Source organism: Pleurodeles waltl, chromosome 11 (assembly GCF_031143425.1).
Source record: "Pleurodeles waltl isolate 20211129_DDA chromosome 11, aPleWal1.hap1.20221129, whole genome shotgun sequence".
NCBI classification, from domain to species: Eukaryota; Metazoa; Chordata; class Amphibia; order Caudata; family Salamandridae; genus Pleurodeles; species Pleurodeles waltl.
In genome coordinates, this window is record NC_090450.1 from 864,837,009 (window position 1) to 864,855,560 (window position 18,552).

The following is an 18,552-nucleotide window of genomic DNA, read 5'->3' on the forward strand; positions in this document are numbered from 1 at the left end:
CAGACAAGACGTGAGATCGTAATTTCTCCTTCTTGAGGAAGTAGTTGAGAGTTCACGGATCTAGAATAGGACGAAGGCCCTTGTCCTTTTTGGGGACCAGAAAGTAACAGGAATAGTAACGCCAGCCTATGTCTGGCACTGGAACCTTCTCTATGGATCCCTTGGCCAAGAGAGACGCAACTTCCTCATAGAGAAGGGACAGATGATCCTCCGTCAGCCAACTTTGAGATGGTAGCATGGGTGGAGGGATAGTTTCGAAGGAGAGGGAGTAGCCCCACTGGAAAATCTGCAAGACCCACCTGTCCGTTGTTATGGACTGGCAGCGGAGCAGGTGATGATGAAACCTGCCACCAACTGGATGCCCATGAAGGTAAAGAGGCAGATGAGGAGGTGGGGGGCAGGGTGTGTGTGTTTGTGGGAGTGTGGGAGTGTGAGGGAGTGTGTGTTTGTGGGAGTGTGCGTTTGAGGGAGCGTGTGTGTGGGTGTGTGAGTGAGTGTGAGTTTGAGTTCTGCTGACTAGACCACTTGCTACCTGCCTGACCCACAAGGCCTGTGGGCACTGCGCCATTGGCCCCACAGAGGCTGGGGAGCATGTGCGGCTGGGGAGGGAATTAGCATGGATGGAAGTCCCTTCCGTAGCCACAAAAGGAGCGAAAGGCAGATTGAAGGTGACGCAGGGCAGCAGCGGCCCAAGGACCTGGAAGTAGCACAAGAGTCCTTGAAGTGCTTTAGCGCTAAATCAGCTTTGACTCCGAAGAGACGTGTGCCATTAAAGGGCAGGTCCATAAGGGAAGCTTGGACATCTCCTGAAAAGCCAGTCATCCTCAACCAGGTTTAGCGCCTCAGGGCCACTGTTGATGAAAACGCTCTGGCTAGAGAGTTGGTTGTGTCGAGTACACAGCGTATTGTGAAGTTTGCTGTGTCTCTCTCATCTGCAACAGCCTGAGAGATCACAGCCCAGGCCTCCACTGGAACCTGTGGCAGCACTTGTGCAACTGTGTCCCACAAAGTGTGGGAGTAACAGTCCAAAGTGCATGCGGTGTTCATGGTCAGCAATGCAAAGCTGGCAGAAGAAAATAACTTCTTACTCTAGGTGTCCAACCTCTTGGATTCCCTAGTGGGGGTGTGGGGGGGTCGTAGGGAACAGGCCATGGGATGTCAATGATTAGACCACCAAACACTCTGGGGTAGGGTGTTGGGTGAGAAAGTTTGGGTCCCCTGGGGCAAGGTGGTGGTGGTGGCGGGTGATCATCCTGTTAACAGGAGCCCCAGTGTTTGGTTTTGGACCAGGTACCCAAAAGGACATTAGTGAGGGCATCACTTGAATGGGAGTAGGGGTTCGGACGAGAAAACTACCAGTTGTAACACCTCTGTCAAGATGTTAGTCTCGACTGCCACCGAGGTCAGCTGAAGGTCCAGGACAAGATTTGCATCTGAAAGCTGTTCAAACAAGTATACAATAAAATAATGCAAAGGCTTCACTATTAGGGAGGGTGCTCTAATGAATTGCAGTGAGCATTACTCTCAATGGTTCCAGTATAACCTGCATTTGTTTGCAAAACATAATAATTTTAGACTATTTACAATGGAACTAAGAATTCTTACTTATTATATGGAAATACATGTTTAAGAATCAAAGCAAGATCGGTGTCTGTTTGCGTTCAACAAACTAAAAGGTAGAAAAAAATTCAACTTGGAGGGGGGGGGGGTGGAACGGACGTTTGCTTCACTACTACTAAATCATCATTTAGTACAACGTTTTGCATTCCTGTATTAAAAACAGTGATACTAAACAGAGATTCAGTGCAAACCCACTATTGGCTATACAGAAATACATTAGTGCCACGATGGCTAAAATCACAAAGTTCACCCACCAGTATATGCCCTCAGACTGTTGCAGATTTATGAACACAAAAAGATGATGGATGGAGTGCTGAAACTTTTCAAAAACACCCATTCACATATCTGGGTTTAATCGATTGTTCTTTTGCTCACCATGCCACCCCAGTTTGGACCCAGCCATATGCAAATCAGTCTTGACCCTCTTCCCCAAGGAACAATCCAGCCCGAACTGCCAGGCCAGGTCCTCCCTGGACCAGAAACCAGCATCCTGCGATCGGTTTTAGGGTATCACCCTTCAACAGCCAGGCTAACTGGAATCCAGAAGCACAGTGAGCACGGGACCAACATCTGGGAATACCCTTCCCACTTAGGGCAACTTTAGCAACACAAAAGGATGATGGACGGATTGTGGAAACTTTTCAAACACCCCCACTTTCTGATGTTGCCTATGCAGATTTATGACATCAGGAATTCATAGTAGGAATTCACAGCATACCATACTCCTGGCTAACTTTTCGAAGCTCCATTTTAGCCTGAGCAAATATACACACTTATATTTGCTCATACAGACAAACTCTCAAGAAGGGGAACACGATCAGGCTTGGTAGATTACAGAGATCAAGGAGAATCAATGGATAAGCTGGTCACTGGGAGGGAAGTGGGGTTGTTTTGAGTAACAACTTTCATTCCAGTTGGGCAAATGGCGTTACTGTGTGTCTCCTGGCATAAAATGTGGGTGGGCATTGTTAGACCGCAGGTTGAGGTGACTGTGCCCGAAGGGGGGTGGGGATATGTTTGTTCTTTGTTTTACTATTTCTTGGTTCTGAAGTCACTCTTAAGGTCATCTGCTACACAGTTCATACACATGAGAGGGGGGGGGGGGGCTTACAAAAAAGTACATAAACAACGATGGGGAACAGTTACAGACCTATCACTTGGAATGTTAGGGGGATGGGCTCCTTTCAGAAATTACATAGAATTCTCTCCTATCTAAAGCAACATATAATCAGTATTGTGTGCTTGCAGACACACACTTAGATGACTTGGGGTCAGCTAGATTAGCTAAGAAGTGGAGAGGGCAGTTATATAATTCCTCAGACTCTACTTATGTTACGGGCAACCTAATATGGATGGCACCTGGCCTGGCCTGCCCTTCTCCCTGACCTACATGGAAGCTGATTCAACCAGACGATACCTCCTGGTGCAAGGGTCCCTGGATGGTCATTCAATCACAGTACTTAATAGTTACGTCCTAACAGACGACTGCACATTCTTTTTGTTCATGCAGGAACTGACGGTGCAGGAGGTGGGATCCCCTTTGCTTTGGCTGGGTGATTTTAATTGCATGCTGGACGGGGACATGGACACCCCTCCACCCTCAAGGGCAAACATAAACGCCCCTAATGTCTGCATCCCTTGCGGATGTCATGCACAATATTGGCCTGATTGATATCTGAAGGGAGCGGAACCCAACAGTAAGGGCTTACACCTGCCACTCGCCTACACAGAACACATTTAGCAGACTAGATAGGATACTAGGAGCTGGTATTGAAAGGCTGGAAGACCTGGAAATATCACATCTGGGATGCTTTCTCTCGGACCACTCACCAGTGTGTTGTGAAATGTTAAGTGTTGGTTCCCCTTCGGGCCCAGGTACTGGAGGATGCCCTCAGAGGTCCTGACAGATCCGGAGGGTAGGGAAACCCTGGCCTGCGTGGTGACTGACTACCTGAGGACCAACTGGGGATCCACGTGTCACAAGGCTATGGAGTGGGAAGCTACGAAGGTGGTTATAAGGAGAGCATGCATGGATTAATGTGCAGAATTTCGCAGGGAGGAGATGCACTTGGCTGAATTGCAGATGGGGGTCCTGCAGTGCACAAACAGACAGACAGACAGACGAAACATCTGTATGCAGACGGATAGGAGTTATCTAGGATTGAATGGACAAGTTAACACTTAAACAATACAATTACTACATAGGGAGGGAGACAAGTCAGGAAAACTTCTGCCGTGGATTATATGCAGTGAAAATCCACCATCCATTTTCACACACCGTATAGTCCTGAACGGTACCCAGGTAACTACCAGGATGGGCGTAGTGGACACATTCAAGGCACATTTGCATCTTGTCTACATGGCAGATCCTAATGTCACCCGTGCTCACTATACTCCATTCTTAGAGAACTTGGACATCCCCAGATTGCCCTCAGTGGCAGTTGAGGAAATGGAAGCTGCTTTAGAAGTCCAGGAACAAAGGTCAGTTGTGAAACTGCTTCCCGGAGGCCCTGCGAGGGGATGGGTTCCCTGATGAATTTTATAAAGTACATTATGGCGCACCAGATATGGCCAAGCTACCTAGCAGTCCCCCCGGTCGTCATGCACAATGGGTGTATTACTAACGGCAGGATGTAGCAGACATGATCATGCTCCTTTATAGAGCCATGCAGGCAGACACAAACATGGGACCCACACGAGCCTGTGACCCGAGGGATTGTGACTCTAGAGACACCAGGGATATATATTATTTTTAATTTACTTTATGTTTTTATGTATGGGGAGCGACCCCTTAGGCAAGGGTCGGTCCCCTGGGGGGGAGGTAGGGGGGAATTGTATTTAGGCCATTTCTGACCCCCTTGGGGGCAGATGGGCCTATTTTTATTAGGCCGATCTGCTCCCAAGTGTCCATGTTGCATTACCTGTCGCGAGCATTAGGCCTACCCATGCAAGTGAGGTATCATTTTTATCGGAATAGCAAAATAAGTGTTATTGCCCCTTGTCTCTAAATTGTTTCCTTCCAAATGTAAGACAGTGTGTAAAGAAGACGTCTATTTGAGAAATGCCCTGTAATTCACATGGTAGTATGGGCACCCCAGAATTCGGAGATGTGCAAATAACCACTGCTTCTCAGCACCTTATCTTGTGCCCATTTTGGAAATACAAAGGTTTTCTTGATACCTATTTTTCACACTTTATATTTCAGCAAACGATTTGCTGTATACACGGTATAGAATGAAAACCCATTTCAAGGTACAGCTCCTTTATTGGCTCTTTGTACCTAGGGTTCTTGATAAACCTACAAGCCCTATATATCCCCACAACCAGAAGAGTCCAGCAGACATAACGGTATATTGCTTTCAAACATCTGACATCGCAGGAAAAAGTTACAGAGTAAAACGTGGAGAAAAATGGCTGTTTTTTTCACCTCAATTTCAATATTTCTTTATTTCAGCTGTTATTTTCTGTAGGAAAATCTTGTAGGATCTACACAACTGACCCCTTGCTTAATTCAGAATTTTGTTTATTTTTCAAAAATGTTTAGCTTTCGAACATTGGTTTCACACCCATTTCTGTCACTAACTGGAAGGAGGCTGAAAGCACACAAAAAAGTAAAAATGGGGTATGTCCCAGTAAAATGCCAAACTTGTGTTGAAAACTGTGGTTTTCTGATTCAAGTCTGCCTGTTTCTGAAAGCTGGGAAGATGGTTATTTTAGCACCGCAAACTCTTTGTTGATGCCATTTTCAGGGAAAAAACACAAGCCTTCTTCTGCAGCCCTTTTTTCCTGTATTTAAGCTAATTTCTTGGTCTCCTCCAGGGGAAACCACAAACTATGGGTACCTCTAGAATCCTTAGGATGCTGGAAAAAAGGGATGCAAATTTGGCGTGGATGGCTTATGTGGACAAAATCTTATGAGGGCCTAAGCATGAACTGCCCCAAATAGCCAAAAAAAGGCTCGGCACAGGAGGGGAAAAGGCCTGGCAGCAAAGGGTTTAAGAACACTGACTGGCTATGCATCTGGCAAGTTTCTAGCGACACCCATTTTTGACTCGTATATTACAATTTCCTGCATAGGACATACATGACTCCAAGGGTTTTAAACTGCATGACATGGACGAGACATAATGCCTGCCCCCGATGTAACACATAGGGCGCAGATTTCTTACATATGGCATGGAAATGAAGAGTAGTACACAAATACTGGGAACTGATAGTGGATGAAATAGTGTGTGCTACACACCTACCTATAACTCTTAGACCTCAGTGCTGCCTTTTGGGTAACTTCAAATGCCCAAGGGCTGTATAATGACCTATAAAATAGGATAGCTAACTATCGTGCTAGCACGACATAGAGTCGCCAATACATGGATGTCACAGCTCGCCCCAACACTAGAGAGATGGCGCAGGGATGTAGCAGAGTGGTCCCTGGCCGAAGAAACGCATATTCGACTCAGTAGCGGGACGATAGACTTCTGGAGGCTCTTATCACTTGGAGAGCTATTTGTCATAAATTGTTGGACCCTGAGCAGGAGACGACAACAGATTCAGATTGTAGCGATGTCTCAGACGATTCGGGAGATTTGGGCATGGGGAGGCCGTCAGGGGGTGAACCACCTACCTCCAGCAAAAAGCAGGTGTGAATAAATTCTCAGGGGGCAACTCATTATTCTAGATGTTTGAGAAATGGGGCATCTCCACAATTAATTATGGACTGATGACCCATGGATGTATTTGACTACCAATGCCCAATTGTGTATGTGATGACTGCCTTGTTAATTTGAAAATAAAACAAAGTAAAAAAATATATATATATATTTGCTCATACGAAAATCTGCTGATTACAAATTCACTTTCCGTATACCCCATTTTCCCTCACAACGAAAAAAGTCCCTCTACCCTTGCCAGAAGTTGATTTCCCAACTATTTGTAGTATGAGAAAAGATTGGAGAGATGTTGGGCAATAACCTTAAACATGTTAATTAGTAGATGTGCACCGACTCTTAGGGCATTCCAGCCCACGAGCTATCATACTTCCAAGACAGTTAAAGTAGATTTGCAAAAAGGTGGCAAATTCCAAGCCTACTAGAATCCAAACCCTGCTATATCGTAAGTTCTAACTGCTAAAACATAAAGTTCTAACACACACAGAGAATCATCAGGGCTCTCTTAAAACAGGAACGATGTCATAATGTGTCCTGTCAATATATGGCACCAAAAGAGACAAGTTGTTTTTTTTGTATAGGATAAGTAGATTCCTTAAGTATTTGCTGTCCCTTGGACAAGTAGACAGCTAATACAATTCCAAAACTGACTCTAAGGAGGGTACTTGCACAGGAATCCAGTGTAGGGGACACACCTCACGTGTGATAATTCAGTGCAGACTGCAAAGGTTTGCCTCTATGATGCAAGGGAAAATATGGCTGTAGATTACCTGTTGGTTTAATAAAGGGTTGGTATCATGGAGGGTAAATAATAATACTCACTGAGTTTCTATTTCAAGTACATATATGAGGAATAGTGATTATTTGCACATTCAACTGCGGGTACACAAGAGAAGCTTGACTGCTCCCAAAAGAAGAGAGGCAGTGGCAGTTCAGGAGTAAGATGGGTCTCTTTCTCAAACATCCTAAAAAAATGAACGGCATTTGCAGCAGGGAGGTATGACTTTGGTATGAGCGAACTAATCCTTCCCTTTTGGAAGTACTGATAGAAACAGCTTCACATTAAATAAAAGCTTTTAAATATTGCACAAAATCTCAAATTAGATCTACCTTGTCCATAGTGATACATAGAATGCATGGCGACATATAAAATGTGACTTTCACACCTGGCATTTTTGCACCGAACTTGAGAAATGTTCTGCATGATCTAACAACAGCCTAGGTTGCTATTAAGCGGTTTCACCTCCGCCTGGGAATTTGAATTACTTCTTGGACCAGTCTGCACCTGAATCCGGTGTAAAGTCTCCCTGAAAGGACACTGGAGCTCTGCGATCAGGCACATGATGGTCCTGTGAAACAGACTAGCCTCTCATATTATTTTCATACGGAATACTAGGTTGTCATTTGTCTGGATGACTTAAATTAGTAATTGCAAGTATGACATCATTCTTATATCTGCTAAGGTAAGGACAGAAATCTCACTAGTATCTAGTTCATCTATCCATTTGTGTACAATTGGGACCTATGAAAAAAGGATTTCCACAAGCTCTTTTTTTTATTATTTTTATACAGTCAAAACATTGTGACAATGTTTAGTTTAATGGGGGTTGCTGCAACAATTCAGCATAAAGCATACGCCAAAGGAGACACCACAGCATACCTTGTACTCATTTTCCAATCTTTGTAAATTAACATGCACCTGATATTTTCCTTTCTCCTAATAATACAAAGATCTTAGTATCGTCAATGTTCAGATTATGGAAAATCTTCAAAAAGTTATTTTTCTGGTTGTCTTTATTTCATTAGGGAAGGCCCCGGGGAACCCCAAAACTTCTCAAACACAGTGGGACAGGTTATTTACCCTGGAAAATAAGTGATTATAGCTCATGGTTTGGCAGTGTATGTGTATCATTGGTTAAGTGTATTGTGTGTGGTGTAGTGTATTCACATAAGCTCATCTGCTGTTCCTCTATTGCATGTCCACACCGTGTCACATTCCTTAGCAGAGGCCCTGAACCCTGTGGTGAGAAATAGTCGAGCCTCAGATTCAACAACACTGTCGGGAAACCTGCACAATCTCCGCTGCAAGCACTTACTGGTACAACAATCCTTCCTACTCCCTGATTCGGTCCCCTTAACCATTTCCTCTTACAAGAATCCCTACTTAATGAAGTAGAAGGGCCTCTTGTCAGTCGCCCGTTTCTCCACCAAGACATACAGCACCACTGCTGGTGAAATTAATTTTGTTCAATTGTCATTCCATCTAATGCGTGCCGTCATATACAATGTAATGGATGACAACAGAAGAGCTTCCTGACTGAGTACTGGCGTGATAACTTTACCTGCATTTTTAAAGCACTGCCAAAAATACATTCTGTAGTGCCAGGTAGCATACCATACAGGGAGTGCAGAATTATTAGGCAAATGAGTATTTTGACCACATCATCCTCTTTATGCATGTTGTCTTACTCCAAGCTGTATAGGCTCGAAAGCCTACTACCAATTAAGCATATTAGGTGATGTGCATCTCTGTAATGAGAAGGGGTGTGGTCTAATGACATCAACACCCTATATCAGGTGTGCATAATTATTAGGCAACTTCCTTTCCTTTGGCAAAATGGGTCAAAAGAAGGACTTGACAGGCTCAGAAAAGTCAAAAATAGTGAGATATCTTGCAGAGGGATGCAGCACTCTTAAAATTGCAAAGCTTCTGAAGCGTGATCATCGAACAATCAAGCGTTTCATTCAAAATAGTCAACAGGGTCGCAAGAAGCGTGTGGAAAAACCAAGGCGCAAAAAATCTGCCCATGAACTGAGAAAAGTCAAGCGTGCAGCTGCCACGATGCCACTTGCCACCAGTTTGGCCATATTTCAGAGCTGCAACATCACTGGAGTGCCCAAAAGCACAAGGTGTGCAATACTCAGAGACATGGCCAAGGTAAGAAAGGGTGAAAGACGACCACCACTGAACAAGACACACAAGCTGAAACGTCAAGACTGGGCCAAGAAATATCTCAAGACTGATTTTTCTAAGGTTTTATGGACTGATGAAATGAGAGTGAGTCTTGATGGGCCAGATGGATGGGCCCGTGGCTGGATTGGTAAAGGGCAGAGAGCTCCAGTCCGACTCAGACGCCAGCAAGGTGGAGGTGGAGTACTGGTTTGGGCTGGTATCATCAAAGATGAGCTTGTGGGGCCTTTTCGGGTTGAGGATGGAGTCAAGCTCAACTCCCAGTCCTACTGCCAGTTCCTGGAAGACACCTTCTTCAAGCAGTGGTACAGGAAGAAGTCTGCATCCTTCAAGAAAAACATGGTTTTCATGCAGGACAATGCTCCATCACACGCGTCCAAGTACTCCACAGCATGGCTGGCAAGAAAGGGTATAAAAGAAGGAAATCTAATGACATGGCCTCCTTGTTCACCTGATCTGAACCCCATTGAGAACCTGTGGTCCATCATCAAATGTGAGATTTACAAGGAGGGAAAACAGTACACCTCTCTGAACAGTGTCTGGGAGGCTGTGGTTGCTGCTGCACGCAATGTTGATGGTGAACAGATCAAAACACTGACAGAATCCATGGATGGCAGGCTTTTGAGTGTCCTTGCAAAGAAAGGTGGCTATATTGGTCACTGATTTGTTTTTGTTTTGTTTTTGAATGTCAGAAATGTATTTTTGTGAATGTTGAGATGTTATATTGGTTTCACTGGTAATAATATATAATTGAAATGGGTATATATATTTTTTTGTTAAGTTGCCTAACAATTATGCACAGTAATAGTCACCTGCACACACAGATATCCCCCTAACATAGCTAAAACTAAAAACAAACTAAAAACTACTTCCAAAAATATTCAGCTTTGATATTAATGAGTTTTTTGGGTTCATTGAGAACATGGTTGTTGTTCAATAATAAAATTAATCCTCAAAAATACAACTTGCCTAATAATTCTGCACTCCCTGTATACACGTTTCAATTACAAAAAGGCATATTAGTAATAAAATACTATCAGATTGGCACCACGATATAAATAAATAATTATTTTGCCTCGTGTACGGTGTATGAAGTTGAAATACAAACAATGAATATGCAATTCGGTCTATAAAAACAGTAATTGAATCTGCATAATGAGGCATTTTTCAATATGTCTAATGAGGACATCAAGTGACAGTGTTTGCTGACCTGTCATCCTTTTCTGCTGAAGAAGGCAGGGGTCTGCCACCAATAGCTCCCTGCTGGAGTGAAGATTTTGGGGACTTGTATACATGTCCAGCGCCTGATATTTCCGAGGGACTGTCAGATTCCTGTCTTTTTCGAAGCTGAGCCTATGACAAACAAAACAAGTTTATTAATGCACTGCCATCTCGCTTGGTTACTGTTCCTCCAAAGACAGATATTTCTAAATATTCGGAATGTACTATTGACAAAAAGGCAATAACAACCATTATTAGGTTTTGGATTTAAATCACGATTTCCTTAAAGACTTTGATATCTGTGATTGATTCAGTCACTACTTGCGGGTGTTACAGGGGGTGGGGCAGTGCGTGGGGGTGCGATGTTAGGGGGGTGCCGCTATTCCGTCTCCTTAGCATGCTGCAGGCACAGGCTCCCAGCCTGCCCTGCGGCCAATCTTGATGCTGCTCAGAGCAGCATCGGGATTGGCTGGGAGCGACCAGCCAGAGCGCTCCCAGGCCAAGTGGCAGTCTGTGCAGGCTCTCTCCAGCATGCAACTGTGTTGCTGGGCTGGAGAGAACCTACTGTGCATGTGTGTTTGGCTGGCCCGAGATGGCCGGCCAAACACATATGTACCCTGAGGACGGCTGTGCACTCCCTCTCACTGCTCGTCACCCCCGCCCCTTTACAAGGAAACAATAATAAACACTGTTTATTATTGTTTCCTTGTACAGGTTTTGCAGCTGCTGCTGCTGCTGCTGGTGAGGGGTGACGCTCCTCTGCCCTAATAGAGGAGCCGCCCCTGGACTGATTACAAAATGTTGTGCAGAAAAGCAGACTCATCCAGCTGAACCATAAATTAGAAAACTTGAGTCCTTAACACAGAAATTTCTCACCTCTTCTAAAATCAAATATAAAAGATTACCTTACTGCCATTCGCCACTGATTGCCCACATCTTTCCTCATGTTCAGCTCTTACAGGACAAAAGGTGTACCATTCCCACTCTCCTCTACTACAACCTCTAATCCTAGCTCTATTAACTTCCATCTGAATAGACTGGTCAGTGCCACATTTGCAGAAAACCTTGGTGTTCTTTCAGTCACTTCAATAAGTTGGACTCTCACCACTGGTATTGCAGCAAGATTTCAAATCCAACATATACACAAAATCTGTCATCGTATTCCTTTTTACGCAGCTAAAATCATTTGCTAGCTCATTGGTTATCAGCAAGCTGCACTATTGGAATAGTCTTTTAATGGCCTTCTCATCACGTCTTTGCTCCCATTGACAAAGTCTTAAGCTTCCCCACTACAGTACTGCACAGTCTCTATAGAAACAACCACGGCTGCCATCAGGCCAATTCGTTTCACAAAACATTGGGGTTTTGACAAAGTTTTACCACTTGCCTCCACTCCAAAGCCATTCAAGGGTTTGCCCAGGTTAGTGTTTAGCTACTTTATCACCCATCCATCCCGTCATACAACTTTATTTGAAACCAATCAGCACTTCCTTACAACAAGCAAAATCGCACTGTGAAGAGCCCAATTTCTGGTCACTTGTGTCTCTTGGACCCGCACACTGGAACACCCTCCTACTAAGTATCAGAAACTACTTAACAGTAAAAGAAACAAAAGCAGCACTAAAACTACACTTCTTGAAACTACGTGAAGTAAGTGTTCCCACAGTGAGACACATATTGTAAAATATGTATACCTTAAGCTGGAAGACATTTGCCAGCTATGCTGGCCTACTGCACATGCTCTACATTACTCAAATGTCAAATGGCTCTTGCTTTTGCTGTTCTTAATCTCTAACGACATCTCATTTAACATATACCCTTTATAAACACATTGACATCTGTAATTCATCTCAATCCATCTACTGTCCTATGTATTTTGCCCTTTATGATCAGAATGGTACTTGCTGCCACTTGTTACTTAAATAAGCAAAGCAGGAGAATCTTAAACACACCTCCCTTGGCTAACATTCTTCTCTGGTCAATCCCAACAATTCAGATTGGACCATTACATCCTCATCTCTTTCCAGGGTTTTGGGTGAAGTGGCAGAAGGATCTGTGCTACTGCCAATACTCATCAACACCAACTTTGGCCAACAACTACACTTAAAAGGTGGTGACTTCCGCCGTAAAAGGCCTACATTAAGAACACAACTCTAACCCCATTCATTCTCTATAGGCAGAACGAATCCATGGCCCTGGAAAGATTTGTCCGCAACATAAAATGGACAGCAAGGAACCTCTGGGGTGTTGTGGGAAGCAAAACTGCTTCCACCTTCTCCGAATAATCCTACCTTTCATACTTCCTTGCCCCAAATCTGCCTTACAGTAGTAGGACTCACCATCACCTTCTCAATTCTGACTACAGTAAGATGATTTTACTAAGCTTATCAAACAAGCAAGTTTCACATTTTCAAGTTGTCCAGAAAACTGCATCAGGGTCAAGGACAGCCTGCGGCAATTTTTGCAATCCTGGTATCACTACACAGGCTTCCTGTCTCCTTCAGAATCACGTTTAAGGAACTCTTTCAGTCATAAATGCATACATGGGAAGGCTTCATAATATCCTGATGAAATCAGATCAAATATTAGGTTTATAGAAATCCTGGATTCACCCAGCAAGATTTAAGGCCACGATTCTATGAGGTGCCCCTCAAAGCTACAGAAAGAAATAAGAGTAAAATGTGAAGCTAGAGAGTCAATTTTTGAAGTATAAATATTTTATTTATAAAACATAAAATACAAGTTTGCAATTTGAATGCCACAGACAGCATGAAATAGAACTTCACACTTTTGAAGGAGCAGAAAAATATAGAAAATGGCCCAACACTATAACATAAATTGACAACCTTGAATACCAAGCTCCTACACTTTGTAATGCCAGAGAAATGTTAATCAGTGACTCACTATCAAAAGGAAATAGGAAACAAACCAAACACACGACAAAGTGCATATCTGTGTTCAATCCTTCGACATAAAGAATAGGTGAGGCCAAAGGTAGCCCAAATCAATTTTCTTTTATTTTTGCTTGGTAAACCAATCTTAATTTGTTCAACAACAGTGCAATGAGGACATTGAAATCTAGCCCTAATCAAAGCACCCCAACAGTTGACTCCAGAGGAAGGGGGAGCAGTTAAAAGATTTCTATACACCAACCACTCAACGTAATCAACCCCACATGCATGCACAGCTCACCTCCTCCACAACACTGAACTAGCAACTAAATCAACTTTTTTTTTTTTTTTTTAAATCGCTGTTATTTTTTTTTTAATACAACATAAATTATGCGTCCAAATTTCAGAGAGCCCTAGAAAGCATTGTAGTTCAAGACCCAAAGCAAACATATAAAGCACCTGACTTCTGCTCATTACAGCACTTTTAGTAGTCACTCAAGCAGCAGAAGCAACAGCCTCGTTAAAGTCAATAACGTGGATGCCATGTTCGTTAAGAGATTCCAGGCACTTTCTAGCACCAAGTCTACAACATACAATGATTGACAGACGAAACCACACAGGAGGCCCGCATCAGTCAACAAACACCAAGCTAAGCATCTTCCAACTACTCACGGGCTACTTTTCCTGGACCATAACTCAGATCATCAAAACACACTTACTGTCCACACTGCACAAAGTCTTCATTTACTTCAATGCATATTTTGAACCAATTCTGTTAATTAATTTCCATACTAATGAATGCCTCAAAGCAAAGCTATCCAACCCGAGGGTATTTACTCTAAATAATAAATATATTCCAGACAATGGCAAATGACGTGTTCAGTGATCACAGCTAACAATAAACAGTGCTACTGCATATATGTACATCCTTCAGTTGGAATAGGAACTGTGGGGCAACAAATGTGGATACTCAGCACAGTCTCTTAATTAGAGCAAGAACATAGGTCTGATTGTTATATAGCCAACGTTTCAAACTTAACCCTGACAACCTCATTACCTCCCCAGTGCGGGTGTTGGGAGACATCTAAAGGCCACCCTGGTACAGAGCACCAGAAGGAGTATTCTAATATTCATTCAACTCTGGCTGCTCACGAGCATTCAGTCAGTTTTTTTTTTTAGTACAATGACGATCAGCTCGCAGGGCATGCTGAAATCATTACATTAAAGTGAAAGTAAAACGAGCCGATGGGCTTATTTTACCTTCACTGCATCAGTGGTCAGGAGAGGGGAGGGGGGGGAAAAGAGGGGGTGTTAATCTCAGTACCTGAGCACTGATTGGTGCGGGAGAGGTATCGTTGGAAAGGGGAGAATTTCCCCTTTCCAGTGATCTCTCTCCCCAGTGGATTCCTGTTTGTCGATCGCCAAAGGAAAACGATCACCAAGCTGGGTTCCACCCACTAACACTAGGGATTTTCGGGGAGCGGCCTCTTGGGCGAAGGCTTGTGCTCCCCCATCCTCACAGCAAATCAGTCTTCCTGACCTTCTCACACCCCTCCTCTTTCCCCTCTCAAAGGAGGCAGATGAGGTTATTTACCCCAGATCTCCACCCATAACCCCCCAGGGGGAGGAGGTGGGCAGAATAATTAAAGGAAGTGGGGGCTGCCCAAGGAGGGGAGGGGTGCAGAAAACCCACTAAGTGCCATGGATTTTATTTTAAATATAGGAGTAGTGGCTGCCCAGCATGGACTTTACGACACCCCTATCCCAAGTAACTGCAGCAAAAGATTTTCTGCCTCCTCTGGGGGTGGGGAGGGGGGGGCGAGGGGGGCATGGGGGTAATTAACCCTGATCCGCCCCTGGTGGGGCAGAAAGCCCACTAGATTGAAGGGAAAGGTTTTATTTTTTTAATATGGAGGTGGAGGCTTGCCCCCACCCGAAATAAAGTGGCCAACAGTCTTTCTGCCCTTGGCGGGGCAGATGGGGGGGGGGGGGGGGGGGAGTTACCTCCGCCGATCTGCGGGGCAGAAAGCCCACTATATGGCTGCAACATATATTTTTAATAAAATAATGGGTGGCTCTTTCCTAACATCCGGACCCCACCCTCCCCCTAAAACCTCAACAGTCTTTCTGCTTTCCTGTAGACTTAAAGTATCCAACCCCAATGGCATGCAAGAGACACTGGATTATTTTGGGTGTTTCTACATATAGGCCAGGAGAGTGTTTCTAACTCCCAATATTGCCCCCACTTGCAATGGTGAACAGTTGCACTTTTTAGGCTTGGGTTGTCTGCCATTTGAAAAAGTCTATCAGAGCCAGACAGTTCTGAAAACTAGACATCTGCTGGAGTTCAGGGTGGTGTGTTTTGCCTGCATCCCAAAACATTTTCTTACCCACAATGCCCTGCAAACCTCAAATGCGGACTAAAAAAAAAAATGTCCTCCCATTTCTCAGAGGAAAACTTCTGAAATCTGCAGGAAGACACAAATGTCCTGCCACACAGCATCCCCCCCGTCTCACAATAAAGATTGCACCTCATTTGTGTGAGGGTGCCAAGAAACCATGACAAAAAAGGCCGTAAAGTGCTACATGGGGAGATCAGCAACAGGTGTAGCTAGGGGATTTGGGGCCATGCTCAGCCGCCACTGATAGAAACATACCAACCACAGACATGTTTGAGAACTAGACAAACAGGGAATCCTCTGGGTGGTGTGCCCGGTTAGAATCCCACAAGGTTTTCTTTCCCACAATTCTCTGCAAACCTCAAACTCTGCCTGAAAGCATGCATTTTCCTTTTAATTTATGTGATGGAAACTTCCAGAATCGTCAAGAATCCACAAACTTACCGATAAAAATGCTGCGCCACTTGTGTGGTTGGGCCTAGTGCCTGTGACAGAAATGGATCAAACCGAGGTCAATAGGAGTCCCCAAGCTAGGACTCACTGACTTTGGTTTGATCCGCTCCGGTCATTGACACAAGGCCTACCCACACAAGTGATGTACCATTTGGGTCGAAGACATAGGGGAATGCTAGGCAGAAGGGAATTTGGGGCTCCCCGCAGATTCCAGAACTTTCCATCACAGATGGAGGGGAATGTGTTTTTTTTGGGTCAAATTTTGAGGTTTGCAGGGGATACTGGGTAAAACAACCAGGTTAAAGCCACGCAAGTCCTCCATCCTAGTTCTCAAAAGTTTGAGGATTGCAAGCCAATTCTGGGTAAATTAACCTGGTAACAGTGACATAGGTCAGACCATCCTTTATTCCCCTGGGTGTCTAGCTTTCAAAAATGTACAGGTTTGCTAGGTTTTCCCAGGTGCCAGCTGAACTAGGACCCAGAATCCACAGCTACCCACTTTGCAAAAAGCAGGTCAGTTTTGAGTGGAAAAACGTGATATATCCACGTTGCATTTTGGGCCATTTCCTTTCACAGGCACAAGACCCACCTGCACAAATGAGGAACCATTTTTATCAGAAGACATGTGGGAGAGAATAATAGTAGGATAATTGTTATTATCAATTGAATTTTGCTGCGCTTGTGCCTTCCAAATGTTAGCCAGTGTGTAAGAAAGACATTTTGAAAAATATTCTCTAAATCATATGTTAATACAGGTACCCACAAATTAAGATATATACAAATAACCACTGCTCCTTAACTCCATATCCTGTGCTCATTTCAGAAGTACATTGATTTCCTTGATACCAATTTTTCACTCTGCCTATTTAACTATATGAATTGTTCTATGCTCAGGTCTCAATGAATAACCATTGTACCTCAGTTGTTGCCTCTGACTACCTTGGGTTCTTGGGAAACCTACAAACCCTATTTATCCCCGCAACCAGAAGGGCCTAGCGAACGTAATGGTGTACTGCTTTTGTAAATCGACCATTGAGACAAAGTTACAGATGAAAATGTTATAAATGGCCGTTTTTCCTACGTATTCACAGTATTTCTTTTCTTCAACAGTTGGTTTCTTTGGAAAGACCTTGCGGGATCTACACATAAGACCCCTTGCTGAATTCTGAATTTTGTCTCCTCTTCAGAAAGCTGTAGCGTTTCTGGATCACCCATAGGTTTTTCACACTGGTTTCCATAACAAACTGAAAGTAGGTTGAGAGCTCAAAAAAATAGGAAAAATAGGATACCTCTTTGAAAAAATTCCTATAGCTAGGGAACAGAGATGTGGTTTTTTTTTTTTATATTCAAATCTTCATGCTCTTGAAAGCTGGGAAGATGGTGACTATACCACGGCAAACGGTGATGCCATTCTTAGGAGCTAAAAAACAGACGATGTTATCCAGAGCACTTTTTTCCTATTTTCCCCCCTCATTTAGGCACCCAAGGAGATGCAACAAAAGGGCATAGTGTACAACATAACGTGCTTAGCGTTGCAATATTCAGAAAAAGCACAATGTGAAATGTAACTGAGCATAAAGGTGATTAGGCTTACATCTATAAAATAAATCAAATAAAGGAAACATACTGGAATGCAACTAGGTATGGCAACACACAGAAAGGAAGAAACATTCTGAATTCAATAAAGATAATGTCATTAAAGATATGCATTGACCTTTGAAGAGGGGCACCTGTTGGAGGAGAACTGTTTACAGTTACCAACAGGATTAAGCGAACATGCATTTATTCATTTTTATTAAAGAAAAAACACATTACAATCACATGACTTGAGCAGCAGAAACATCAAACGTCAATTACAGACAACTACCATGTCCTTCCACTTTCCCTTCAACTACATTCTGTAGAGTGCTTAAAGGACTGCACAGAGGAAGCACTGTTCCTACTGATTCATACCAGGGAGGAATGCGATTGAAAAAGCAAGGAAAAAGGTGAGAGAGAGAAATATACATATCTCTACCTCCCTTACCCCAACTTGGCAGCCCCAACAGAACATCTAATGCACTTAATGCAGAGGTCCTCAGCCTCTAAATCTATCATAATGGCAGAAACTAATGACTAATTGGGCAACCTTGTGACCATACATTGAGCATCTTTATGGTGGTTCACTGAGCAGCACAGTGGGACATTGTGTGTCTGCTTGATACAAGAGGAAAGCACCCAGACATAATGTTCAGACACCTGGTATAGGTCAGAAGCATAGAGGCCCACTGAGTAGTTCCTCTTGCACACAATTTCAGCTAGCGGAAGAGTACAGTCATAAGGCGTAGGGCAGC

At 43.7% G+C, this 18,552-nt stretch overlaps 1 protein-coding gene across 8 annotated transcripts in view; it reads right to left on the reverse strand.

The window, feature by feature from the left end:
• KIAA1671 (KIAA1671 ortholog) overlaps positions 1–18,552 on the reverse strand; it is a 650,892-nt gene that overhangs the window by 19,857 nt on the left and 612,483 nt on the right. For all 8 annotated transcript variants that reach the window (XM_069214707.1, XM_069214708.1, XM_069214709.1 and 5 more), the window contains one exon: positions 10,466–10,608. In XM_069214707.1, the coding sequence (XP_069070808.1) occupies positions 10,466–10,608 (143 nt within the window). The remainder of the gene's footprint in view (positions 1–10,465; positions 10,609–18,552) is intronic.